The following is a 26,185-nucleotide window of genomic DNA, read 5'->3' as shown; positions in this document are numbered from 1 at the left end:
CAGCCTTGCTCAAGTCTTACCTTCTTCTTCTGTTGGGTCTTAATCTTTTCCTATTAACTTCTACTTTTCCCAGCATTTTCTTCTTTCACAGTGCACCTTGTTTTCTCATAATATGTCAAAATTCCGATAGCCTCATAATGTATATCTCTTAGGTATCAGTTGCAAAATAGTACATGTGAGAGAAAGCACATATAATGGATGGGGGGTGTGTGCATGCCCGATGTGGATTTCCTATAACTCTTCCTACAGTATTTCAGTCCCTTCCCTTTGCTCCTGTTTTTTTTGTTGTTATTATGCTGACATTACAGACATGCAACTCATATCTAAACACCTTTGCAGTGAACTGCTGAGCCCTGGTGCTGTTTGGAGAGTAAAAATGAGGAGAGTTCTGAGGTTTTAAAGCCATGTCACAGACAAAATCAGTTTTTCTCCTTTTCTAACTCGGCATACCTTAAGATTTGTCTTACTGCCTAGAGACACAAGGCAGCATCGTAGTTCCCTTAAACTTTAGCCTCTGCCTTGAGACCTGGTAACCACAGGCAGAATATCACTAGTACTTTAGAAGAAGGGGTTTCACTGTCATAAAATGTACCAGGCAGAAAGGAATTCTTATATTACAAAATATCCCCTGCAAGGTAGTTTTTTTCTTGCAGTGGCTAGGCTCTCTTAACCTGAAGGTCATTTCAAGCATTTTCCAGAGAATCGCTGGTGAAACCAACTGGGCTTTTTTTTTGCAGCTTGAGTGTAGAACAGTCTCTTAGAGGCTGCAGAATGAAGGGAATTTTAGAAAGTGTAGGAGAAAGAAGAGTATTTAGTGTACAATGAGTCTCCTGTTATTTCTGCTTTGCTTTTCTAGCTAGAACTACATTTCAAGATGGAGCCATCTCCTTTCAACAGAAGGCAGTGGGCGTCGCATTCTCTGAGGATCACCGCCAAAGAGTTGTCCCTTGTCAATAACAAGTCCTCAGCTCTCATGGAAAGGTTCTCCAAGTAAGTTTTGTCACTCCCTTGGCCCTCCCTGGCTTGGTTGGGTCAGGATTTGTACTACTGGTGAGATCATTGCCAAACCACACAACCAGGAGCTAAGTGTTCAGACATGCCATGCTGTAGGCCAGTTTGTCATCTCTTTGTTTTTTAATCTGCTCTGCTCTCCTGTTTCTGTGATGCACTGGTTTCTGGCACCAGATCAACTTCTGCAATTACAGTTGATCAATTTGCACATCACACTCCAACACTATTAATTAAACCGTGGTTTGTTGTGATGTCAGAACTGTGGCTCTCTCTGTCAGAATTGTGTTCCTTTGCTGAGAAGCAAGGCCAGAGAAATGGGGAGCTGTGCTGTGTTTTTACTGAACGAGGAAAACAAACTTTATGGTAACTAAGTGAGGAAGGAGCAGAGTTTGCCAAATGTTCTTCCACCTTTAAGTGTTTTCAGGAAATGTTGGATTCCAGAGAGAGAGAGAGAGAGAGAGAGAGAGAGAGAAGCATAGCTTGAAGTTTCTAAAAGGGGGGGAACTTGTATTGAAAAGAGTCGGCTGCTGCAATAATCCAGGCTTTCAGAAATCCTAGCTGGTATCACTAAGACAGGGACATCTCAGCTGACAGAAACTGGAACTGACTGTACATGGAAGTTTTCCACATGATACACAGAAGACTCACTACTCTGGATATTCTAAACACCATGCAGGTCCAGAAATGCTATCTAGATCTTATGTCAAGAAGGTTCTCCTAACGGTACTGTTTGTATGATATTTTGAACCATGATTCTGTATGATTTTTAAAAAAGCCGCACTGAACATTCAGCATGCAGTATAGTAGAGGTGGGTAAAGTGTTGCTTTCCAGATGTGTTGGACTGGAGCTACTACGTAGTATCTTTCACGAGTGGCTATGGTGGCTAGAGCTGATGGGAGTTGCAGTTAAGTAACATCTGGGAGGGTTCATTTTGCCTGTCCCTGTGGTAGAGAATGATATTCAGAAGACTGATTTTTGCAATTTCAATGAGCTGGTCATTTTTTAAAAAGAGATGGTACACTTATGGTTGGTAGCTGGCTCTCCCTCATTGTGTAGAGTGCAGCAGAATCCCAGACAAAGAAGGAACCTATTGGAAAGGTGGAACTTGATAATGGCATCGTTGTATATAGATTTATAGCAGTGATTCCTAACCTTGGATTCTCAGATGTTCTTGGACTACAACTTCCAGAAATTCTGGCCACTACAGCTAGCAGTGAAGAACATCTGGGGACACAGGGTTGGAAACCATGGTTCTATAAATTTAAATTGTTACAAAGCCTGTATTCCTTTCCTCGGGAGATAACACTTGGTGCTGAATCTCTCTGGGGGTGGGGAACAGTCTCAATGGGGCCAAGGGCCATTTTTCAGATTTGCTAAAAGCCTGAGAACTACACATCAAGGAGGTGGAGGATTAAGGTGGAAGGATGTGGCCAAAGAGGTTCTATACTACAAAATCGTTCTATACAGTGGTGCCCCGCTTGACGACGATAATGTGTTCCAGCAAAATTGCTGTACAGCGAAATCGTCGTCAAGCAAAAAAAAAAAAACACCATTGGAATGCATTGAAAACTGGTCAGTGCGTTCCAATGGGGGAAACATCTGATCGTCTGGCGAAGATCCTCCATTTTCCAATGCCTGTAAAGCGAAAATAGGTCAGCAAAACAGAGGGGAGCCATTTTGCGAACCGCCAATCAGCTGTTTTTAGATCGCCGTTAAGCAAAAAATCGGTTCCCGAAGCAGGGAACTGATCGTCGTGAAGCAAAAAAAACCCATTGAATCATCGTTTTGCAATCGCTATAGTGATCGCAAAAAACTCATCGTTAAGCTATTTCCTCGTCAAGCGGGGTAATCGTCAAGTGGAGCACCACTGTACTACGAAAGTTCCTACAAAGGTTTTATTAACTGAAAAATAAGTTTAACTAAATAGTGTTTTAACTGAAAGTCTCCCCTTGTGCCTCTTAGAGGCTATTTAAAAAAAAATATTCTGGGGGTAATGGGTCCCCCTCAAATATGGCTAGTTTGGCCCACTTGCTCCCTCACGGGGCGTGAAAAGATTTTTGCAGCAATTTGTATTATTTTTATATTTATATTTTGCAGTGTGGGAGGGATGGGGGGATCCCATGGGGGCTCCACCAGTGCCTTTGGAGGGGGCTAGATGCACTGCATGGGTCAAGTGTTGCCAACTCTGGCATTGTACTCTTTCCATTTCTGTTTTCTCAGATGTTTAATTTTTAAAAATTAGTTTATTGTTTCTAAGATTTTAGAACCGCAGAATCAATTAATAACTGGTTTAGGTGGATTGGTTGGTTGATATTGGCTGTGCTTTTTGTTTCAATGTTTAGTCTTACATTATGATTTCATCGTTTTATATACACCACCCTGGAATCCTTGAATATGTGTTCTCAACACTTGTTAGACACGTAAATGCTGTGCGGAAATTGTCTGATCCATAGACAAGGAAAGCAGTCTCCAGAGTGCACCAGACAGGAGGGCTTGGACTGACCAGCTGCCGTTAATCTGAGAGTGCAAGGTTCAGAGAGGGCAGCTTGCCACGTGGAAATAAAATTTATGGAGAAAAATGCTGTAACTTTCCCTCAAGGGGAGTTTCTTATCTTGGCTTCCTTTGCTGAGACCAGAGATACAAATTTTCAAAAGATGCAGCCAGATGAGATAGGCAAAAATTGTTTAAGCTGCTTTTTGAAGAGGGTTGTGATTGACATCACTTTCAGAGTATAGCTCCTGGTGATAAAGTTTACCATGTAGGGCCATGAAGCAAAGTGAGAGGCATTTTATGGTGGTACGAAAGGGCCATTATTAAATTTTTAGTTATCTAATATTTTTGAAAACTTACTGCCTGTGGTATTTTTTGCCTCAGTGCCTGAATCCTAGTAAAACAGTAAACACAGTATCCTTATGGAATGGATGGATCCATTCTGGTATCTCAGATTTCTAAACCATAAAGAGCCTTCTTAGTTTTTATGCCTAAACTCTTAAATTTTGCTGCTGTTGATTGGTCCCCTGTGCTTGCCACATTCCGCTGCAGTAAAATCATGTGCATCTCGATAGGTTTTTAATTGGCTGAGTGGACAATTTACTTTGATCATTTGATTATCTCTATTGCTTGCCCCATTGTTGTTTATAATGACATTCTACTGTTTTTTTTTTTTACTTTCGATTCTGATTGTTGTAAGCCACCTTGAGGAGGCGTAAGCACTGAAAGGGTGGTATAGAATCCTTCAGAGGCATCCTATATATGTAACTACAGTTAAGATAAAACAGGACTTGGCCAAGATGCTTTGCTGCCTGAGGTAGGGAGCAAACAGTGCCCCACCTTACATCAAGTAAAGGTACAGAGTGGAAGAGTTGCTTTCACACCCAGGGCACAAAATCTTCCAAATGCCTCTCCTTGGTAGAAAAATATAGTAGCAGTAAATTAGTAACCAGCGGTCAGGAGCCTTGGCTTTCCCTTATTCCAGGTACATATATGGTGGGAAACAGTAGTTATCCTGCAGAGGCCAGTGTTTAGATCTGCTTCACCTGGTTTTATAAAGGGATTCTGAGTGGAGCAGAAGAGCACCCCCTTGAAATTTAGTGGTGAGTCCCCCTTCCTGGGCAATGAGCTACCCTTCCTGTTTCCAAGGGTGAACTTTTGGGCTGAAATCTAGGTTCCAAAGCTAAGTTTTGATTCACATCCTCTTGAAATGAACGCTTCCATCTGCTACAGCCCAGTGTTACTTGGCGTTCTCTTTCGCTCTGTTCCAAGTCTGTTGCAAATGAGAGGCGTGTTGCATCCCCAGCAAGAGAGGCATACCATCAAAAAGCAACCCCAAACCTAATTATCACCCCCCCTTTGATCTGAATAATCACATGTATCTTTGTTCTCACATTCCCCTCCCTTCGGTTTGCCAAACAAGAGGATCCTGCATCGATTTGCCTGCCAGCCCTGAATGATGCAGAAGCAGAACAAGGTTTTAATGGAAAAAGTGACCCCATTTTGCTTTGGAAAGACAACATTGATCAAGCAGTCCTTTGACGCCAGCTTTGTTAGCCTGGCAGTGGGGAAGGAGGAGGAAAACACTCTTCTGCTGTAGTATCTGATAATCAAAAGTGCAGGCACCGCTTTGTGCAGGGAAGGAAGGTGCATAGGTGGACACAGGCTTGTGAAGGATCACTGGTTGCCTCCCTTCCTGCCCAAGAGTCTTTGGCCATCAAGGGAAGGGAGAGGTGGCAGGAGAGACTGCTTTTCTTTTGGGGGACGGGTGTCTACAGCTCCCAGAATCACTCATAAAGCATGGTTATTGTTGATGGGGGCATTCTGAAAGTTATAGTCCCAAAAATAACCTTTCCAGTTTCTCCTGTCTTCAGGCAGTGGAGGGAGAGATGACTGAATAGGCAATAGGGTGTGCCTCCTTTCTCCCTCCCCCCCACCGAGTTCATCGCCCAAACCTGGACACCTGACTTTGAGTCTCATGGCAGAACTAATCCTGCTCCAAAATCTTGCCGTAGAGGCTGGGATCGCTGGCCATGAACAGGGTAGAAAAGCTGGACTAGTGTGAAAAGCTACTATTTTATTCTAGCAAAGTCTCCCTGTACGGGTCTGAAGGCAATCAGTCCCGTGATGCTCCTTACCTAAAGCCACTGGATTGGTACAACAGTCCAGCAGCAAGGTGTATGGGGACACCAGAGTTGGGGGTATATGACAGAGGTAAAATAAAATTAGAATGAAGGCTGAATTCATCAGGATATGCAATGCACTGCTTCAGCGTCTCATTTTCTTGCACATGGCTTGCAAGAGCAGTTAATAATAGAATACGTATCTGCAGGAGTCCAAAGAGATTGTTTAATTATGAAATGCTGAGGAAAGGCTGTTGGATATCCATTAGTCATGGGTGTGGTAGCCAAGCCCCTTCTAGAGCTCTGCCTGTTCTTGGACTTGGCAAGATTTGCCATATTACCTGGTTGGATGAGTTTTACCCAGATTTTATACATGCCACCAAGTACCAGTTTGGTCCATTACCTGGCCCAGATTCTAAGCTTTCTTTAAAATAAAAGTAGATCTCTAGCCCTTTTAGAGCCAGAAGTATATGATAAAACATGCAGTTGCTGATTTGGCTGTTTGGTAAGGGGGGGTGGGAGCTTTTCCACATGATTAGCCAAAGAGTGAAGCCAGCTGGACAACATGTAGAGATTGTATAAACTGAAGTAAATGTTTCACTTGTGGGGGCATGCTTGCTCCCTAGCTGGTTTGCGAAGGCCTGGAATCTTACTGCAGAGCTGCCTCCAAACAGGGCATAAAAAGCAGTGGAGCCACGGCCTAGGGGATTATTGGGAGCTGACGTACATAAGTGGAAATTGCCCAGGCTTTGATATTATGCATCTGACTGCATTTCCTGCTTTGGTGGGGTGTCATCTCAGTAATTCTTGAAGTCCCTTCAAGCTCTTATAGTTTGGTGAATCCTGTGGCCTTCCTGAGACATCAGCTTTCATGTTTAATTCCATAGGCTTCTGGGAGCTTAATTTGCTGCTGCCAGGAGGAAAGGAAAACCAAGAGAGTTATTAGATCTTTTACAGTAGCTTGTTGTTAAGCTAATAATTGCTATGAATCTTAAATTTCTAGAAAGACGTTTTAAACAACAATAAGGGCATTTATAATGTCTTTTTCCAAATAATTAATTCTATATGTATTTGTTTTGATGCATCTCTTTGAATTACTCATATATGCATATATATCGTACTGAATTAGATGAGTTTAGCATCTCAATGAATATGCATTAGAAACTGATGTATATTCAACTACAACTCCCAGAATTCATCAGCTAGCATCATCAAGGACAATTCTGGCCGAATGAGTCTCCAAAAAGTAAAACTTTAAACTGTGCTATGAATTCCATTCCATTTTTTTTGCCACCAGAAAAAACAGTAAGAACAACAGCCATCTCATGAATATATCACTTGGGACCTATGTGCATGGCAAAATGTTGTTTTTTCATTTCTATTTACCAGGAATGTACATGACTGTTTTAAATGTTTCTGCTACAAAGTTTTGAATTTTTTTTGTTAAATCCCTTTAGCAGCAGGGATTCACAGAGTAGAATAGCTTCAAATTCCCCAGAGTAGTCTCTTTTCTTATTAACTGACACTTGCAGTCTCAATAACTAAGACATGATTAGTATGAGAGAGAATAACAAATGTTACATTTACTTACAGATCAACAGCAAACTGACAAACATGACTGCTTTTAGCAACAGACTTTAACAGATTCAAAGAGAGGGAAAGAGTACTGAGGAGAGAGGCAGGGCTCTCTTTGAATTCAGAGGCAGGGAAAGAGCAATTGGTTAATGCTGGCTAAATTAACAGTTACTCCAGTCCAGAAAAATCCTTCACAGACAAACAAACTACAGGCAGAATGCGAGGTCTTAAATTATTTGTCTATTGATGTTATATTTTATATTTTTATATTTTTAATATTTTATTATGTATGTTATGTGTGTTGGAAGCCGCCTAGACAGGAGGGGGGAAAATACAGTCAATCAATCAATCAATCAATCAATCAATCAATCAATCAATCAATCAATCAATCAATCAATCAATCAATCAATCAATCAATCAATCAATAAAAAACTTCAACAGTTTCCTTTACCCAATGTATTCCAAAAACAACCCTATCAGGGAGATATGACTGAATATTATTGACTTGCTCACGGATATCAACTAAACTTTGTGAGTGATAAAGGATTTGAACTAGACTCCCTGTTTACATGGCCAGTTGTCTATCTACATTACTTCTCTCAGATCAGTGGTTGCTATATTAAGGATTCCAAGGTTGAAACATATTAGTGCAAAAAATTAAGGTGCTTATTTTTTTTTGACCTGAAAAAAGACACATTGATGTTTATGCATGGATTTTTTCATATTATGCAACTAAGACTAAATAATTTGCATAATATACAAATTATTTTGCTGAGTCTTCCAAACTAAAATAGGGCTGCCCTAGGTTTGGCTCAATGACTGGTTTTAATTTGTGAAAGCAGAGGGGCGCATCTTTAAATGTAACAGAGGCTTGAAGGTTTTTGAAAATTTGCAGTCAGGGTCAACTGGGAATTGATCTTCTCCTCTGAACAGTTTCCTGTTTAATTGGTTTATAAATAATTTGAAATGTGGCTTAAAAGAATTTGCAGAGGGTTTAGTTAATACAAAACAACCACGCGCCTTTCAGCATCTGGAAGACTATCGGATGTATTGTGGCATAATCAGTACTGTATTTGTCTTGAAGACTTTCCTCTTCCACACTGCCATCGTTCCTCTCAAAAATGGCTTGTGGGTCATTTAAAAAGTTAGAATTTCTTGAAAGGCATGCATACTTTTTTGTCTACTGGATATGAAAAGTCTGGGATTCAGAATAATCTCTCTCTCTCTGTCTGTCTCTTCTCTTTACTGCCTCCCTGCACTTTCCCCATAAAGATATCAGAGAGCTGCCGAAGAAGCGACTGCAGAGAAAAAAAGAAGTGTAAGTATTTAAAAATTTTCATGGACTACATGCCAGCAGGAACGCAAGACCAGCACCTTGGGTTTTTTGGTCCTTAAAGTGACTGCTTTTGAGTTATCTCCAGACATTTGTCTTTCTCTTGTGATCATCCAGTGTTGCCAGGGAAGTTTGCTTTGCTTGATTTTATTTGGCTCCACAGTTCTGGCCTCTCTTTGACCCACTTTCGTGCCCTTTCAAGGGTTGACAGAAGCACAAGAAAGTCAAGTGACTTTCCTGAGGTCACATACTGACTCGCTAGATCAGCTTCTCAAACTAAAAAAATATTCTTAGCTTGTGTCCTTTTGCCCTAAACTCAAAATATGAATAGCCCTTTCTGTGTTCGGGAATGAAGGCAGCTGTTGGAGTTTAAGGTCTCTTATTCATTTCTAAGCTTTGAAGCTGAAATGGATTCTGTTTGTAGTTTTGCCTGATCTCATTTTGAAGCTACTGTACCTTACTGCTCTCTGGCAGAGACCAGGATGAGCAGCTTCTGGGGAGGGGCTGCATTGGCACTCTTTGAAACGTCTCCCCCCCCCCCCCCGTCCCAAAGTCACACCCCTCTACTGCTCCTGAATTTGCTGTGGGGGAAAATGTGTCATTTTCCCATTAAACATGGCTGTGTGGGAAACACACATCTTACTCACAAAGAAAAGCAATGCTATTTCATTTCATTTTTTTGCTGCTGCCAGAGCAAATCTGAGAGTGTGGTGGAGAGAGCTGAAAAAAATGGGCAGAGGGCTGATTGCAGCCTGCAAACAATGACTGAAATCCATTGACTCAATAGAACTTACATAGGTGTTGACTCACCAAGTTATTGCTGATTGAATGGGCCTATTCTCACTGCAACTTACTGCTGGATTTCAGCCAATATCTTGCCACCCTTATCCTAAAGCAACCTTGGAAAATGGTTTGCTGATCTTTATGCCTGACCCTTATTCCTTAACTCTTACTTTACACAGAAGTAACCTGAATAAGGAACAGATAGCTGTATGGCTTTCCTGTCCAAAATAACATGTGTGTCATTTTTCGATGGCTGAGCAGTGTGTCCAGCCCAAAATTTAACTTTTGTATGAGGGTGTTTATGAGCAGCCACCCTGAATGTGTGACTGGAATGAATGAAACTGTTCAGTTTAACTGTTTTCAGTTATTCTTTTCTAATCATCCTAAATGAACATAATCCTGATTAAGGGACTCTGGGGGAGGGGCAATCCTGTGTAAGCCACATAGCAGCCTCTCCAAACTTATTTTATGTGTAAACTCCTAACGTCATCTTCATTTATTTAATGAAAGAAAAGAAAAGAAAGAAAGAAAGAAAGAAAACAATCCACATTACAGCTAATATGTTACATAATTTTGCATTGCCTTTGCACTTTAGAAATGGTCGTCCTTTTGTGGTTTCATTGGATGCATTTACTGTGGAACATTGTATATCTGAGGAAAATGAAATTGCCTTTTATGAGAGACAGGTCCAGTGTTTCTGGGTATACTCTTGAGCCTTAACCAGAACTTCTCATTGTGTGCGGGGTACACTTGGAGAAAGCATGGTGAGTTTATGTGCATGGAGCATGCAGGTACATGCAGCTGTATATCAGTTACTGAGTAGCAGTTCATGTGTTGATGTCACATTGAATATATCAAACAATGAGACCAAGCTGTGCATGTGACGTCAGGGATGGAGGCTGTGGCATCCTTCTGCTCCTCTTTCAAGATATAGAGAAAGTTTGGGTAGTGCTGTGGCCTTGAAGAATTCTCATCTTCTCTGTTGCCTCATCTTCACTGTGGCCCATGTCATCCTTTCCACTGATTTGTGTGGCTCAAAGGTGTTTTGGTGTAGGTCATTTGCAACTGCAGAATCTGAGAGAGCTTTGTACGAAGAAGAAGAAGAAGAAGAAGGAGAAGAAGAAGAAGAAGAAGAAGAAGAAGAAGAAGAAGAAGAAGAAGAAGAAGAAGAAGAAGAAGAAGAAAGTAGTTCTGGGCCAGACGCCCTGCTGAGGCATGGCAGTATGACCTGGGTCTTCGAATTCTTAATTTTGAGCAGGTTCCTTAGTCTGAGAGGTGGGTTTGGGATGAGCTGTTCTACAAATGTGATAGTAGAACAGTGTACAGTATGTATATGTGTGTGCATGTGGATGTTTGATCTCTTAACAAAATATCTTCAAACTGCTGCATCAGGTCAGCACTTGATACACCTCTGTTTTCTCACAAGATGTTGAAACTACTGTAGCTAGAGTGCTTGTCCTTGAGGTGGGGCATAGGGTTCCTACTGCAGTCTTTCCACACATCCTTCTCTTTAGAGCCTGCTCTGAACTGAAATGGCAACCTTCACTCTCTTCACTGTCTTTCTTCACCCTTGCTCTTGGGCTACCTATCACCTAGTTGCACCAAGTATGGTCAAGACACATTGGGTAGATGTTGGTGGAAACCCTTTTTTCTGCTCACTCTTCAGATACAAACGTAATTTGGGGGCTTGAGGGGTATCCACTGCCCTTCTTTTACCAAATCCTTCAGATCTGAATGATGGGCATGGGGCCGAAAAAGGCAGAGAAGGAAGTATCTGGCCTGCTCTTTAAATCCCTTGAACATTGAACGGCCTGCTCAGGAGTAGAAGCAATGGCTGCTGTAAATAGATGCGGCTAGAGAGCCACATATAAAAGACAAAGGAAGGAGCCATCTTTGCTTGGATCTTGATGCTTTGGAGGAGAAGGTAAAGAGTGAAAAATACCTACCATTCCTGTGGTTCAGGATAAAGAGGCTGAAGCCTCAACCTTAACCTTGTACTTAAAAGTGGGAAATATTTGTTTGATTTACAGTGGTGCCTCGCACAACGATTGCTTCATACAAGGATGAATTCACACAGCGATGGGTTTTTTTGAGGAATTTCCCCCATCGTTTAACGATGTTCTCTATGGGGGAATTTCACTTAACGATGTCCCTTTTTGCTCATTTAAAAGTGTCTTAAAATGTTTGAAACCTGTTTTAAATGCTTGGATTCCATAGTGCACCTTGTGAAACATGTGCAAACTTAATTTGGTTTTGTTCTGAGTCTTCATTAATTTTTGATGATTTTTTTATTTTCCCCATTTAAATCAATTGAATGGACAGTTCAATTCATTTAAATAGGGAAAACAAAAAATCACCAAAAATTAAGGACGACTCAGAACAACACCAAATTAAGTTTGCATAGGGTTCAGGAGGTGGGCTAACAATTGCAAGCATTTAAAACCTGTTCCAAACATTGTAAGACACTTAAAAATGAGCGAAAAGGGACATCGGAAAAGACTTCAAAAGCACTGAAGCCGGCTTCAGTGCTTTTGAAGCTCTTCCGTTTCCGCTCATTTTTAAGGGTCTTACAATGTTTGGAACAGGTTTTAAATGCTTGCAATCGTTAGCCCACCTCCTGAACCCTATGCAAACTTAATTTGGTGTTGTTCTGAGTCGTCCTTAATTTTTGGTGATTTTTTGAATTTTCTCTCAATGGAATGCATTGGACGGAAAGTTCAATACATTCCAATGAGAGAAAATTCAAAAAATCACTAAAAATTAAGGACGACTCTGAACAACATCAAATTAAGTTTGCATAGGTTTCAGGAGGTGGACTAACCATTGCAATCATTTAAAACAGTGTCCAAACATTGTAAGACACTTTTACAGGAGCGAAAAAGGACTTCGCAAAGGCATTGAAATGTATTGAGTCGGCTTCAATACATTCCAATATAGGAAACATTGTTTCACTCAACGATGTTTCCTATGGGGATTTTCACTGAACGATGGCAATCTGTTCCAATTGGAACGGATTAACCAGTTTTCAATTCATTCCTATGGGAAATGGTGTTTCACAGAACGATGTTTCACACAACGTTGATTTTTTTGGAACCAATTAACATCGTTGTGTGAGGCACCAGTGTATTTATATGTGCATTTTCTCCCGGGACTCCAAGGCAGTACATGTGGCTCTCTTCCTCCCCAATTTTATATTCACAACATCCCCTATGAATATACCAGGCTGAAAAAGAGAAACCCTGGTGAGTTTAATGTCTGAGTGGAAAGCAGAACTTGGATCTCCTCAAGACCAGCATTGTTACCATTACTCCACACTGGTTAAATATACATAACCATACCAGGGGTGGGACTCGCATTTCTCCAGCAGGCTTTGTTTAGGTTGGTTTTTTGTTTCTTGTTCCCATTACTCTTGTGACATTTGTGGTGTTTTGGTCTCAGAACTCATCAGTTCTGAATGAAGCTGCCCTAAAGTTGGGGCATATTGAAAATGAATGATTTTTCTGTAATGGTCTGGTGCAGTCCCTTTCAATTCAACTTCTCCTATCTGAAGTATTGGACGTGGGTTCGAAGGCATGGCTTCTGTGCTTCCGCTTCCATTCTGCCTACTTGAGACAACTTTCCAAGCCTTGGGATAAGCCTTCAAAGACCAGCCAAGGATTTTTCTGTGCCTTGTATAGAAAATAGTGACATTTTATTCCTTCTCCTTCTTTTGATCTCTATCCAAAAAGACTGATACCTGAGGAAGTTGACTGCGACCTATGAAAGCTCACACTGAAATGCATCAGTTAGTCTTTAAGATGCCACAACTTTGTTTTTAGATTTTCTCTACATCCCAAACTTGGCTTTTTAAAGAAATATTAATTTGTCCCATGTCTGTGTCGCTGGATTTAAGAGTGGGCAAGTTGAGTCCAGATAGAGCACGCAATAAGATGACAGCAAATGCACCTGATCTGTAGTGCAGAATTCAAGCTGGCAGGTTATCTCAGTTTGAAAGGTAAACTGGGAGGTTGCCTCTCAGCTAAGGCAAACAGAAAGGGTTTACTAGGTCAGTGTTTGGAGCAAGGCATCTGAGCTCAGAGGAACACATGTGCAAGATGAGTCCTGCTGTGCATGCCAAGCCTGCATACTGCAGCAGAGGCAGCACTTGGAGAAGTTACTTTCTTATGACTGTGGCTGTCAGAATCCTTCATTCAAGCAGTCGGTGGTCAGGTGGAGTGATTATTTGTGGGAGCTGTGCTCAAAAAAAGGAAAAGGAAAAAGAGAGAGAGAGATAGTAAAAGTTCCAATTTCTGGCATTACTTGAGCAACTTCAGAAGAGACCTCTTGCCTTTGGTGATGATGATGATGATGATCTTAAAACTTCGGAACTGGAAAGGACCCTATGGATCATCAAGTCCAGCACCTGTCAAGGAGGCCCAGTGGGGAATTGAACCCCCAGCCTCGGGTTCCACAGTCAGAGACCTAAATCACTGAGCTATCCAGCAAAATGATACTAGGGAATTTAGGGAGCTGAATCTAACGAGAAAACAATGGCGGGCTCCACAGAGGAGATGGGCTGCCTGGGGTTATGGTTGCTTCAGAGGTGCCTTCCTCCTGGTGCACCTTTTTTCTTTTCCTTTACAGTGTGCCTTCCTGATATTGCTGCCTCAGTTTCCCTTGTGAATCTGAGCAAAATCTTTTTGCTGAGCTTGAGGTACGGACAGGGCAGAGTATTTCTGAAACTTAGGTGGGATTCTCTTTAATTTGCAAGGCAGTATTCAAAATGTGACCAGAAGAGTAATAGGACGAAAGACTTAAATCCCAATATAGCTGCTAATCCTGTTTAATACTCTAAAGCTTGACAGAGCTGCTCCACTTTGCTGTTAGCCTCCTGCTCGGTAGGGTACCTCAGGAACCGACTGCGAAGATGCAGCGTTGGCAGGTATCATATTTGAGTCTCTTGAATGGCTTGTTTAGAAAACTCTGTGTGTGGGGGGGGGGGATGCTGTTAAATAAGTAAAAAGCTCGTTTCTCAGCTGGAGTATGTTGTCAGTGATGTGTGGCAGTTCTTTCAAATAGATAGGCTTTTTAATGTGTGTGTGTGTGTGTGTGTGTATGTATGTATGCATGCATGCTTACAGGAATTCTGGCTTGGATCATTGATTTAAATGGATACATACATACATATGATAGATGGATAAAACTTTATTACAGTCAAAAGACCAGCCACTACATACATATGTGTGTATATGTATGTGTAATGATTTAAACCAATGATCCAAGCCAGAATTCCTGCAAGCATATGATCAGATCAGATCCCTACATAAAAGGAAATTAAGTTTTTTGACTGGTGGGATGAGAGTTTATTGAAAAAAAAACCAGTTTGAAATGCTCATAAAGGGACATATCAGAGTGGCAAGTCGCTCACTGAAAGATAATCTCCAGTTTCTTAAACAGTCTGCTAATTGGTCCCCTACCTTGTCCTGCAGAACAGATGGGGAAGACTGAAGTCTTTGGCAGTAGCCCATCTCATATGTCTTTTCACCGTGTCTTGATGCTGCTGGCTAGTGAGTAGATGGATTTAGTTCCCTTTGTGTAGGATTTTGAGACCAGAAAAAAGGCAGCTAGATTCTGACTCCCTCTTGTCAGGCCGATTCCCTTCCTTCCATATAAGGCTATCCTGTTTTCTCACTTCCTGCTTCAGCTCCTTTTTCTTTTTTCCCTCCCCTCTCCCTTCCTTATCCTGGGCTCTGGCTTTCTCCATGTGGCACAGTTGTAACTATTCACAGCTGTCGGAAACTACAGAGGGCTTAAGGCTGGGACTCAGCATTTAACTTCCTTTCTTCTCCAAAGGAAGCACTGGTGGCTTTACCAGGCAGCTTGGATCTCAGTCATTAACGTCTCATATGCGTTTGTGTCTTTCATTTCTAGAACACCGAAAATCTCCCCCCTCATTTTAAAAGGGGGACCCTCAGCGTCTTAAAGAAGAAGTGGGAGAATCCAGCCTTTGGGGCAGAGGTTCGGAAGGAAACGCTCCGAAGCCACTGTGCTGAGGTTCAGCCGAAGGCTGTCAGCCCTGGGGTTGGATTTGAAAGCAGCTCCGAGGCTCCCCCGGCAGGAACAGACAGAACCTCCGGGATTGGTCCTAGAGCACGACTACATTCCTCTTCCGGAGTGATTGGCCAGTTCAGATACCCCAGCGTTGACAGCGAAGAGTCGAAAAAAACTAACTTGCCGGACAGTGGGAAAATGGAAAATTGTCTCAGAGAATCCAGACAAGAAATAGGAAAGCCCGAAGCCCATGAAAACTCGGATTCTCCAGGGAAAATAGAGAAATGCAGTGTTCCTCTGAGCAGGCTAAAGATGATGTTTGAGAGAGGGGATGCGTCCCAAACAAAGGTAAGGAATGGATTCTTCACTCTCTCACTTCCCTTTATGATTGAGGCGGGGGGGGGGGGGCGGGGGGCTTGGAATCTCCTAAGGTTTGTCTCTGGACCACCAGCTTTATGCTAGTGGAGATTTTATTTTTCGTGTTCATAGTGTCTCACTCAAACACTAAAAACTCATGCCCAGGGGAAAGAAATTGGTGCAGGTTTCCTAGGTGCTGCTAACCCTGCTGGAACAGGAAACTGAATTAACAGTTTGGCTTGCTTTCCTGTTTCAAACAAATTCCAAAGGTAATTGTGACTTCCACAGGCTACTGTTTCTTTTTCTTTCTTTCTTTCTTTCTTTTAAGAAAAAGGCTGTGTGTGTTTGCGCACACACATAGTTGCAGTGTCACAAAAACTGTTCAATTCCCTTTGGGTAAGGCATAACTACAGAGGAATCTAGCTAAAATTGCTGGTCTCTGTTTCCTACCTGCATATTGGGAAATGTTTCTTGCCTCCACCTTTCTCACCAGAAAAATGTGGGAAGATAGTCTGAGAGAGCTGCCCTCACTAGTTTTGACTTGCAAATTAATAGGCCTTGCATTTTCTTACAAGGACTCATGAAATTTGATTCTGTAGGCTGTGACACTCCCCACCCCCACCCCCCAGGAAAATTGTGAAACTGGAAAATGAGTTGCATATGCCAGTGGTTTAAAACACAGCCGAATTGACTTTTTCCAATCTTGTCATAGTTTCCTTCCTTCCTTTTAGTCCCTTGTGGATGTGGGAGTGTATACAAAAATATAAGCTGTCAGTTAGGATTTAGACATTTGCATTCTTGGGGTGGAAGATAATATATCAAATATATATATATATATATTTGAGATGAGCGTTGTTGTTTTTTTTAAAAAAGAGGACACTTAAAACAGTTTCTCACAGGAACCCTTTGTCTTATCTTGATTTTGTGGATTCTGATCTGCTGACTGAGCAGTTTAGTCAGCTCTGAAAATGGCATTCCCTGGAGAAATCGCAGGGTGTAACTTGGCAGATCTCTCCCCAGGGGATAGGAACACCAGCTCTGCATGAGAGCTCAGGTGAGTCACCTGAGTGTGACAAAAGGTATTATCTGTAGATTCCTCTGTAGTGATTGAACTACTTAGTGGAGCTGTAGCCGTTGTTGACCCCTGTGAGGAGGGAAACATTGTAGATTTGAATGCATTGTGCCACCATAGTTGGATAAACAAACCTTCAATTTGTATGAAATCTTTGATTTGTGGCAGTTAAGGAGAAACTACTCCGAGGAGAGGTTACTTGCCCCTTCTTGATATCAAGTACGTTTCCCTGTGATGGAGTATTTTGTCCGGAACAGTCTTGAAGTAAGACTGGTAATGTGGGCTTCTATATCCATTCTAGATGACAATTCTATTGGGCAACAGAAGCATAATATTTGAGTTTTAGTTTCCTCTCAGTTTTGGGGGTATATTTATTCTCTTCCCAATTTTAAAATCGGGAGCGATATTTTATTAAAAACAGCTGTTGTCTATCAGCTAGATCCTAGGAGAGCTTGTGCTCTTAATAGATATGTAGCGCTGAGGAGCACTGGTGTACTATGCAATTCTAGTGGCGCTGGAAATATATTTGAGAGCGTTTAGTAAAAAAATAGATTGCTAGGTGCACGGGGTCTTCTCTGGTAAGCTAAGTGCTTCAGTTCTTTTTACTCCCCTCTCCCCTTTGTTACTTGGGTGTAATAATCTAGTGAACAACCACTATCAGAAGCATGTGGTGTTTTGAAATAGGGAGAAAGGTGGCATATAAATAATAGTAATCATTCAATGAATTAAATTGGATTGAAAAAGCAGTGTGAAATTTTACAAAGCAAGTTTGATTGGAAGGATTTGATGTCTTGATTCTGAACACAGTACTGTACTGCAATATGCAGGTCTTACTTTGTCAAAGGCATCTGGAAACCTCAGAACAAATACATTGGGTAATAAAGTTCTCAATAAGTTCTCATGTACTGAGTGCCTGTGGTAATGTCTGGCAGTAATGTGGTGACATGTTTCTTAGAAATATCAGACGGTGTCACCTAAGGTTATAGAACTAGTTACAGCCGGCACTATTGCAGATGTGTCATTGTCTCAATATGCCATAGTCAAGCCTACCATCTCTTGTCCCTTCCTTTGCGTGCCATAATTTCTTTCATTCATTGCCATAGGCACCATCCTTGCTATAGACTGGATATCCGTGCAATTTGTAAAAGATAACCGAAGCAGACAAAACAAATAAAAGGCTGGGGCATGGAATGAGGAAGGGATAGTGGAGAGAGAATCCAGGTGGTGTCAGATGTGCAGGTAGGAAGAACCAAAGATGGCTGTGTTATATGAGGACAGACTTGTTTCCTTTAGTCTTGCATTGTCGAGCCCGATGGACAACAGCTCCTCAAGGTAAAAAGATGTTACCTGCTATCCTGTTGTTTTAATTGGACATGGCAGAGATGGAACATGACACCTTCTGCTTGCAAAGTACAGTATGGCCTTTACCACACAGCCATTGTCCGCTTCTTGAAGAGATGGTTTATTATCATCACTTTGAAATGGGCTTTGAGGAGCAGAATTTGGCTTTTCATTGTGGCAGAGTGCAAAGAGGCAAGATTACAATTGTGCTCCAACAGGAAACATCATGCAGTTTGTTGATAGGGCTTGTCCAAGAGGTCTGAAATAAGTAAATATGCACATTCATTTTCATTTAGTTGTTTAGTTGTGTCCAACTCTTCGTGACCCCATGGACCAGAGCACGCCAGGCCCTCCTATCTTCCACTGCCTCCCGGAGTTGGGTCAAACTCATTTTGGTTGCTTCGCAGACACTGTCCAGCCATCTCATCGTCGGTCGTCCCCTTCTCCTCTTCCCTTCACACTTTCCCAACATCAAGGTCTTTTCCAAGGAGTGTTCTCTTCTCATGAGATGGCCAAAGTACTGGAGCCTCAGCTTCAGGATCTGTCCTTCCAGTGAACGCTCGGGGTTGATTTCCTTTAGAACGGATAGGTTTGTTCTCCTTGCAGTCCAGGGGACTCTCAAGAGCCTCCTCCAGCACCACAATTCAAAGGCATCAATTCTTCGGCGGTCTGCTTTCTTTATGGTCCAGCTCTCACTTCCATACATCATGACAGGAAAAACCATAGCTTTGACTATTCGGACTTTTGTTGGCAAGGTGATGTCTCTGCTTTTTAAGATGCTGTCAAGGTTTGCCATCGCTTTCCTCCCAAGAAACAGGCGCCTTTTAATTTCGTGGCTGCTCTCTCCATCTGCAGTGATGTTGGAGCCCAAGAAAATAAAATCTGTCACTGCCTCCATATCTTCCCCTTCTATTTGCCAAGGAGGTGATGGGACCAGTGGCCATGATCTTATTTTTTTTTATGTTGAGTTTCAGGCCGTTTTTTGCACTCTCCTCTTTCACCCTCATTACGAGGTTCTTTAATTCCTCCTCACTTTCTGCCATCAGAGTGGTATCATCTGCATATCGGAGGTTGTTGATATTTCTTCCAGCAATCTTAATTCTGGCTTGGGATTCCTCCAGTCCAGCCTTCCGCATGATGTATTCTGCATATAAGTTAAATAAGCAGGGGGGCAATATACAGCCTTGTTGTACTCCTTTCCCAATTTTGAACCAATCAGTTGTTCCATATCCAGTTCTAACTGTTGCTTCCTGTCCCACATACAGGTTTCTCAGGAGATAGATAAGGTGGTTAGGCACTCCCATTTCTTTAAGTACTTGCCACAGTTTGCTGTGGTCCACACAGTCAAAGGCTTTGCATAGTCAAAGAAGCAGAAGTAGATATTTTTCTGGAACTCTCTGGCTTTCTACATAATCCATCGCATGTTAGCAATTTGGTCTCGAGTTCCTCTGCCTCTTCGGAATCCAGCTTGTACTTCTGGGAGTTCTCGGTCCACATACTGCTGAAGTCTACCTTGGAAGATTTTGAGCATAACCTTGCTAGCGTGTGAAATGAGTGCAATTGTAAGGTAGTTGGAGCATTCTTTGGCACTGCCTTTCTTTGGGATTGGGGTGTAGACTGATCTTTTCCAATCCTCTGGCCACTGTTGAGTTTTCCAAACTTGGTGGCATATTGAATGTAGCACCTTAACAGCATTATTTTTTAAGATTTTAAATAGTTCCACTGGAATGCCATCACCTCCACTGGCCTTGTTGTTAGCCAGGCTTTCTGAGGCCCACTTGACTTGACTCTCCAGGATGTCTGGCTCAAGGTCAGCAACTACATTGTTTGGGTTGTCCGGGATATCCAAATCTTTCTGATATAATTCCTCTGTGTATTCTTGCCACCTCTTCTTGATGTCTTCTGCTTCTGTGACGTCCCTCCCATTTTTGTCCTTGAATGCTATTATTATCTCTGATCAGTGATGCACAACAAGAGTTAAATAGTTGGGCTTCCGTTTTTTTTTTAAGTTGTTCCTGTCAGAGCAGACTATTTTCACTCAGAATAGTTCAACAAAATTATGTTCAGCAAAATTATGCACATGCTTAAAAACACATCAGGTAAAAGAAAAATTGTGCCCCACTGTCCTTAAGGAGAAGATACCTCTACAGGAATATGGTTACAGCTACAAAACAGTTGTAAAATTGCCTAATAATTGGAATGCAGTTGCCATTTACTGGCCCCTTCGCTCCCCACAATGCCCTCCAGAGGCCACTCCTGAGCTCTAAGGGACACCCTGGAGGCATGTGGTTGGTTGTGCACAGCCGGAAGCAGTGGGGCGATGAAATCAGGAGAATTTAGCAAGACGGCTGTGAGCAACTGGAAGTACCGTTCTTCTCATGCAAAATATCTCTAGATTCAAATATGTACTTTGGGATTTTAAATTCTTGTAAAGATTTGAGCTGGCTATTAACCACTGAAACTTAAGATTGTCTAATTATATGAGATGGTAAATATATGGTTTTGTTAAGGAGTTGTTCTGAAGGCATTAACTGTGGTCTGTGCTTGGAGAGATTGGGGGTGCAGTCAACTTCTAAGGGATACTCTTAGACTCATAACATCTCACCCTGGTTTTTCAGTCTAATTTATTCTCAAATATCACGTGCTTATAGTACTGGGCATTCACTAGATTATTAACTTTTATGTCATTAGCATTACAGCGCTCTTTGCAGGGGAGGATAACCTTTGCTTTGTGGATCTAATCTGGCCTACAGAGAATCCTTTGCTGGAGGGCAGAGAGAGCCTTGCCCTCTGATGAAAAACGATTCCCTTTCAAATACTCGTCCCTGGAATTGGGAAGACATAAAAATAAAAGGTAAATTTGGTCAGAAAAATATTGGTAATTTACTTTGACAGAAGTCCACTGGCATAAATCACAATGGTGAATTGCTGCTGGTGAATGTGTCATTGCTTGTGTTCTTCGTCACACTCCAGTTGTGTGACTTGGCATATGAGACAAAGATTACAAGTGGTGATTTGTGAACTATTGTGTTTTATACCATTGCACTTAGGTCAGAGTAAAATAACTAAAAATATTGCGACTGTTACTATCTCTGATCACTGATCAGAGATAATAATAGCGTTCAGAGCCACACTTCACTCCTTCCTTTTCCTTTCCTAACTGGAGACCTGGCTAGGAGCTGATGACATCGGGGGCATGACTCTGTTAAGATTTCAAAACCACACCCCAATTTCATCTCATTCGTAGATGATTGCAGTGAGATGCAGGGACTGGTTGCTGTCCCAAGTTATGTTCCCTTCATTTGAAATTATGAGTAAGGAAAGATTTCTAAGTATTGTTTGGCAAAGGTACATTTTTCATGGCTGCTCCTCTGGACTTTGCATCTACATTTGTACCCTTTATCATATTTAGTAATGGAAGCCTGTATGTTTCTGGAGACTTAGGTTGCAATCTGCACTATGGTTCCTCCCTCCCTCCCTCCCTTTCTACACAAATCAGTTCTTTGATTAGGCTTGGATGAAGTTTACAGTCACTGTACCTAAGATGTGATGCTCTGTATGCCCATCAGGGAACCAAATTAGTTGTTCTTAGATATCAGAAGTGGTTATCCTAAAATACACAACAAGACTTAACATTTCTGTAATGTTTGCCACTATGAACATTTATTTATTTAACTTATGTGCTGCCCTAGCGGCCGCACCACTCACCAACCGTGCATCCCTATTCTAAACTAGTTGCAGTTGCTGGATCGTCTTCAAAGGCAGCCCCATGTACAGTGCATTGTAGTAATCTATACAGGATGTTACCAGTGCATGCATAACTGTCATGAGACTCTGCTCGTCCAGGTAGGGCTGTAGCTGGTATAATTTCCACAGCCCCTGAAGGAAGGCGCCCCTGGCCACCAAGTCTACCTGGGCTTCCAGAATTAGACCGGGGTCCAGGAGCACCCCCAGGCTGCGGACCTTGTCGCTTAGGGGGAGTGCAACCCCATTAAGGCAGAGAAATGGCCCTCCAGCCTGTCCGGTGAAGCACCCATTAACAGCACTTCTGTCTTGTCTGGATTGAGTTTCAATTTATTAACCCTAATCCAGTCCATTATCAGGTCTAGACACGAGTTCAGCACAGAAACCGCCTCACCTGGATTGGTGGAAAACAAGAGGTAGAGCTGAGTGTCATCAGCATATTGCTGACTCCTCAGCCCAAACCTCCTGATGACCTCTCCCAGTGGTTTCATGTAGATGTTAAACAACATGGGGGACAGTATCGAGCCCTAAGGAACCCCATGACATAAACGCCATGGGACAGAGCAACTGTCCCCCAGCACCACCCTCTGGACACAGTCAGCTAGGAAGGAGCAGAACCACCGTAAAGCAGCGCCCCCAACTCCCAACCCAGACAGCTTATCCAAAAGGACACCATGGTCAATGGTGTCGAAAGCCGCTGAGAGGTCCAGGAGTATCAACAGGGTCACACTCCCCCTGTCTCTCTCCCGGCAAAGGTAATTGTACAGGGCGACCAAGGCAGTCTCTGTGCTGAAACCCGGCCTGAAACCCAATTGAAATGGATCTAGAAAATCCGTTTCATCCAGCAGCGGCTGGAGTTGCCCAGCCACAACCCGCTCCAACATTTTGCCCAAATAAGGGAGGTTCGCCACTGGTCGGTAGTTAACCACCAGCCTTGGGTCCAGGTTAGGCTTTTTAAGGAGTGGCCAAATTATCGCCTCTTTCAAGGCAGTAGGGACCACTCTCTCTCTCAAAGAGGCGTTCATGGCATCCTGGACCCAGGTGTGAACCCCCTGGCAGATCTTCCAATTAGCTAAGATGGGCAAGGATCGAGCAGAGTGGTGGTAGAATGGACAGATCCAAGCACCCTATCCACATCCTCAGGTCTCAACAATTGAAACTCATCCATTAATACTTGACCTAAGCACAGCACACTGGACACATCCTGTGATTCTGCTGTAATGATGGAGTCCAACCCACTGCGAATCTGAGGAATTTTTCCCTCAAAGGGAATGGCAAACTCATCACAGTGAGCTGATGAGCAGTCCGGGACCTCCACCGGATTTCCTGGTTGAAGAAGATCCCGGACCACCTGAAACAGCTCTGCTGAATGACATTCTGAGGAAGCAAGATGGATGATGAAATATTGCCATTTTGCCAGCCGTATTACCATGAAATAGGCCCAGTAATGGGCTCTAAGTCGTGTTCGATCAGACTCCCAGCGGGATTTCCTCCACATATGCTACAGCTGTCTCCCCTCTCGCTTCATAACTCGCAGTTCAGATGTATACCAAGGAGCTGTCTGGGCTCTGCGTGCAGGGAGAGGGCACTTAGGCGCAATCGTATCAACCGCCCTGGTCATCTCTATTCCATAGCTCAACAGGAGCATCGACCATATCAGACGGAAAACCCTCCAGAGCATTCAGGAAACCATCCAGATCCATTAGTCTCCAAGGGCGGATCATCTTATTAGTTCTGTCAGAAGTTAAAACGATTTGCACCTTGGAAGTCTGTTGGGCTTTGCACGTTTATGATATGATTCGAAAGCAAGGATGAGCACAGAGCATCTCCCATCATTCCTCACCGTTGACTCTGCCGGTGAGAGCTGATGGGTGTTGTGGTTCACCAGCCTCTGGAGAAGAGCTGTATGTTGCCCACCTCTATTCCAAAGAGGTGGCTGCTTGGTCGTCCTGCTAGCCTGCAACCTGGAAGGTCTTGAAGGGAGGCCTATTCGGGACAGCTCAGCTTCTATGCAAAATGAAGGACACCCAAGGCTCAGCAGTTTGTAGCAGTGCTCCTGTGTCTTTAACATCTGTCTCTCTTCTCACTTCAGGAATGGGGAAACATTGTTCTTGCATTCTGCCAGTCATGTAACTTTGGAAGATAAAGAAGGAGAAGTTGGTATACTTCCAACTTGAATATTTTTCTTGCTATCCCCTTTCCTTCCCCACCCGCAGAGGATCTCACCAGGGGCTGGGATGTTTCATTGTAGTCTTAGTTGCTTTATTGGATTGCACTCTTAGTTAATCAGGATACTTATTTCATTTATTGTTCTTCCCGCCTGCTCTTTTGGGAAGCTTAAAGCAGCTTACAGAGGGCACCCCGACAGTCCTCTGTGCAAGTCCCAACTGAGTTGGGAGTTATTTAGCTTTAATAGCTTTAATAGAGAATGGTGAGCTCAGGGGTTCAACTATAATGCCTAGCAAGGCCCAACTGCACTTTCCTTCCATCCACCTTCTTTTCTCTAGGGAGTGAGCCCTCTGAGTTAACCTCTCATTCACCCAACCAGTGTCTCCGCATAGGCCCAGCCACTGTGTCCATTCCTCAGACATTGTTTGACTGAGTCTTCCGCAGAGGGTCTACAGTTGGTGTCAGCTGATAACACAATATGACACCCATGGGATCCCTCTGGAAAGCAGAAAGACTGCTGGTTCCACAGTTTTCTGCAGCATGTAAGAGAAGTTACTTCCTTAACAGTTTATTTGGTTTATTTGAATTCACTGCAACAATTTTTGAAACAAATCAAGCAATTTAAAAAATGTTTTTGTTTATTTGAATTGACTGCAACACTTTGTTTTTGTGGGATGGGATTAATAAAGCAACTGTTTGTTTAAAGTCTACTTGGTATAGTTTAGTCCATGGGGATTTTGAGTGTAAATATTTTGCCAAAGTTGTCCTTTGGGTCTCTTAGCCTGGGAATATCTTATGGAAAAAAATGCAGAAAATGCTACAGCACAGGGATGGTCTGATTCACTTTAAAAAAATTGATCACATTGTGTACAAGAAAGTATGAATCGGCCTGGAATTTTCGCCATCAAATCTGTAGTTTTCCCCTCTGGCTTCTACTTTTTTTCCACAGTGGATCCATTTGCATTGGTTTGGGAACTATGACTGCTTGAACCAATGCAGAAAAGTATGACTTGTGGTTGGCGCAGCTGGCAGGGACAAATATAATACATTTTTGCAGATAATGCCATGTTCTCCTCTTGTTTCTTCCTCTAATTCTCTCTCTCTTTTCAACAACTTTGTGTTAGTGCTGTTGCACTAGGTCACCTGGACATGAAAAAGCAAAAAGAAATAAAGAGAAAGAAATAAACAAAAAGAAAAGAAATAGAGAACTAGAGGAGGAAATTGGCCAGACAGCCTTGTTTACAGCTTATTAAAGTATTTATTTATTTATTTATTGGATTTTTACCCCGCCCCTCTAAACAATGTCTACTCGTAGTAGTTCTTCTGTAACAGCTCCTTCTGCAGGGCGACAAGAGAGCTACATTAATAGGATGCAAAAAAGGTTCTTTAGCCAATTTCTTTCTTCCTGTGTGGCCAGTTAATGCAAACTGACTTGGGAAAACCCAGATTCCTTGGTGTGACTTCATAGTGAGTAAACTCACATTTCTCTTGCTGTGGAGTTGCACTGTAATTGTTCTTTATCCATTAAGGGGTGGCAGCTTAACCATTTATTGGGGTATAATTTATCAAAAAGATGGGACAAAAAGATGATTAGATTGGCTGCCCTTGTGACCCTTATGAAAGTAGAGAAAGTGGTAAGGACTCTTGAGAGTACTGTATATAATATATGTCTAATATTTACAGACAATTTTCTGCACTGACAATGTTGATTAAACTCAGCTTTACAGGGACATTTTTCACCGCTGGAATACTGAATTAATAAATAATCCTGTGGATATCTCCTCTTCCCCTGTGGGCTATTTAGTTAATAAAAAACAGTGTTAAAAGTTTTAATGGGGAAAAAGAAGAGCCATGGAGGCTGATGGTTGTATGCAGCTTAGCCCTTCAGTAGCAGAATAACAGGGAGGGCTTAAGTTGCCACTGTAAGAACTCTTCCATTCCTCTTCATAATTTTTTACAGGACGTTTTGGTTTATTTTTTATTTTATTTTATTTTATTTTTGGTTAGCAGTAGAAATCTGTAGGGAGAGACAAAACATTAGAACACAATTTTGCCCCTAGTTTGGCCATCAGGATACTTCAAAGTACTGCAGAGGGATCTTAGCTCTACTGGTCTGAACTGCCTGATGGTCATTTAAAATGTAAAACAGCTACTC

General features: G+C 42.3%; 1 protein-coding gene and 1 long non-coding RNA gene across 7 annotated transcripts in view; one reads left to right on the top strand and one right to left on the bottom strand.

Moving 5' to 3' along the window:
• LIMA1 (LIM domain and actin binding 1) overlaps positions 1-26,185 on the top strand; it is a 70,598-nt gene that overhangs the window by 16,254 nt on the left and 28,159 nt on the right. For 4 of the 6 annotated variants that reach the window (XM_020784297.3, XM_020784312.3, XM_020784295.3 and 1 more), the window contains exons 2-4: positions 857-990; positions 8,474-8,519; positions 15,228-15,695. In XM_020784297.3, the coding sequence (XP_020639956.3) occupies positions 875-990; positions 8,474-8,519; positions 15,228-15,695 (630 nt within the window). In that variant the 5' untranslated portion in view covers positions 857-874. Of the gene's footprint in view, positions 1-856; positions 991-8,473; positions 8,520-14,178; positions 14,239-15,227; positions 15,696-26,185 lie in introns of those variants that run through there. The other 2 variants (XM_020784305.3, XM_072990896.2) reach the window with 2 other exon arrangements.
• LOC140704614 (uncharacterized) lies at positions 6,330-14,903 on the bottom strand. The gene is made up of 2 exons (XR_012083922.2): positions 14,774-14,903; positions 6,330-6,536 (listed from the first exon to the last, which is right to left on the bottom strand). It is a non-coding gene; the product is annotated as an uncharacterized LOC140704614 (long non-coding RNA).

Source organism: Pogona vitticeps, chromosome 2 (genome assembly GCF_051106095.1).
Source record: "Pogona vitticeps strain Pit_001003342236 chromosome 2, PviZW2.1, whole genome shotgun sequence".
NCBI classification, from domain to species: Eukaryota; Metazoa; Chordata; class Lepidosauria; order Squamata; family Agamidae; genus Pogona; species Pogona vitticeps.
This window is presented reverse-complemented; position numbering and strand designations above follow the sequence as displayed.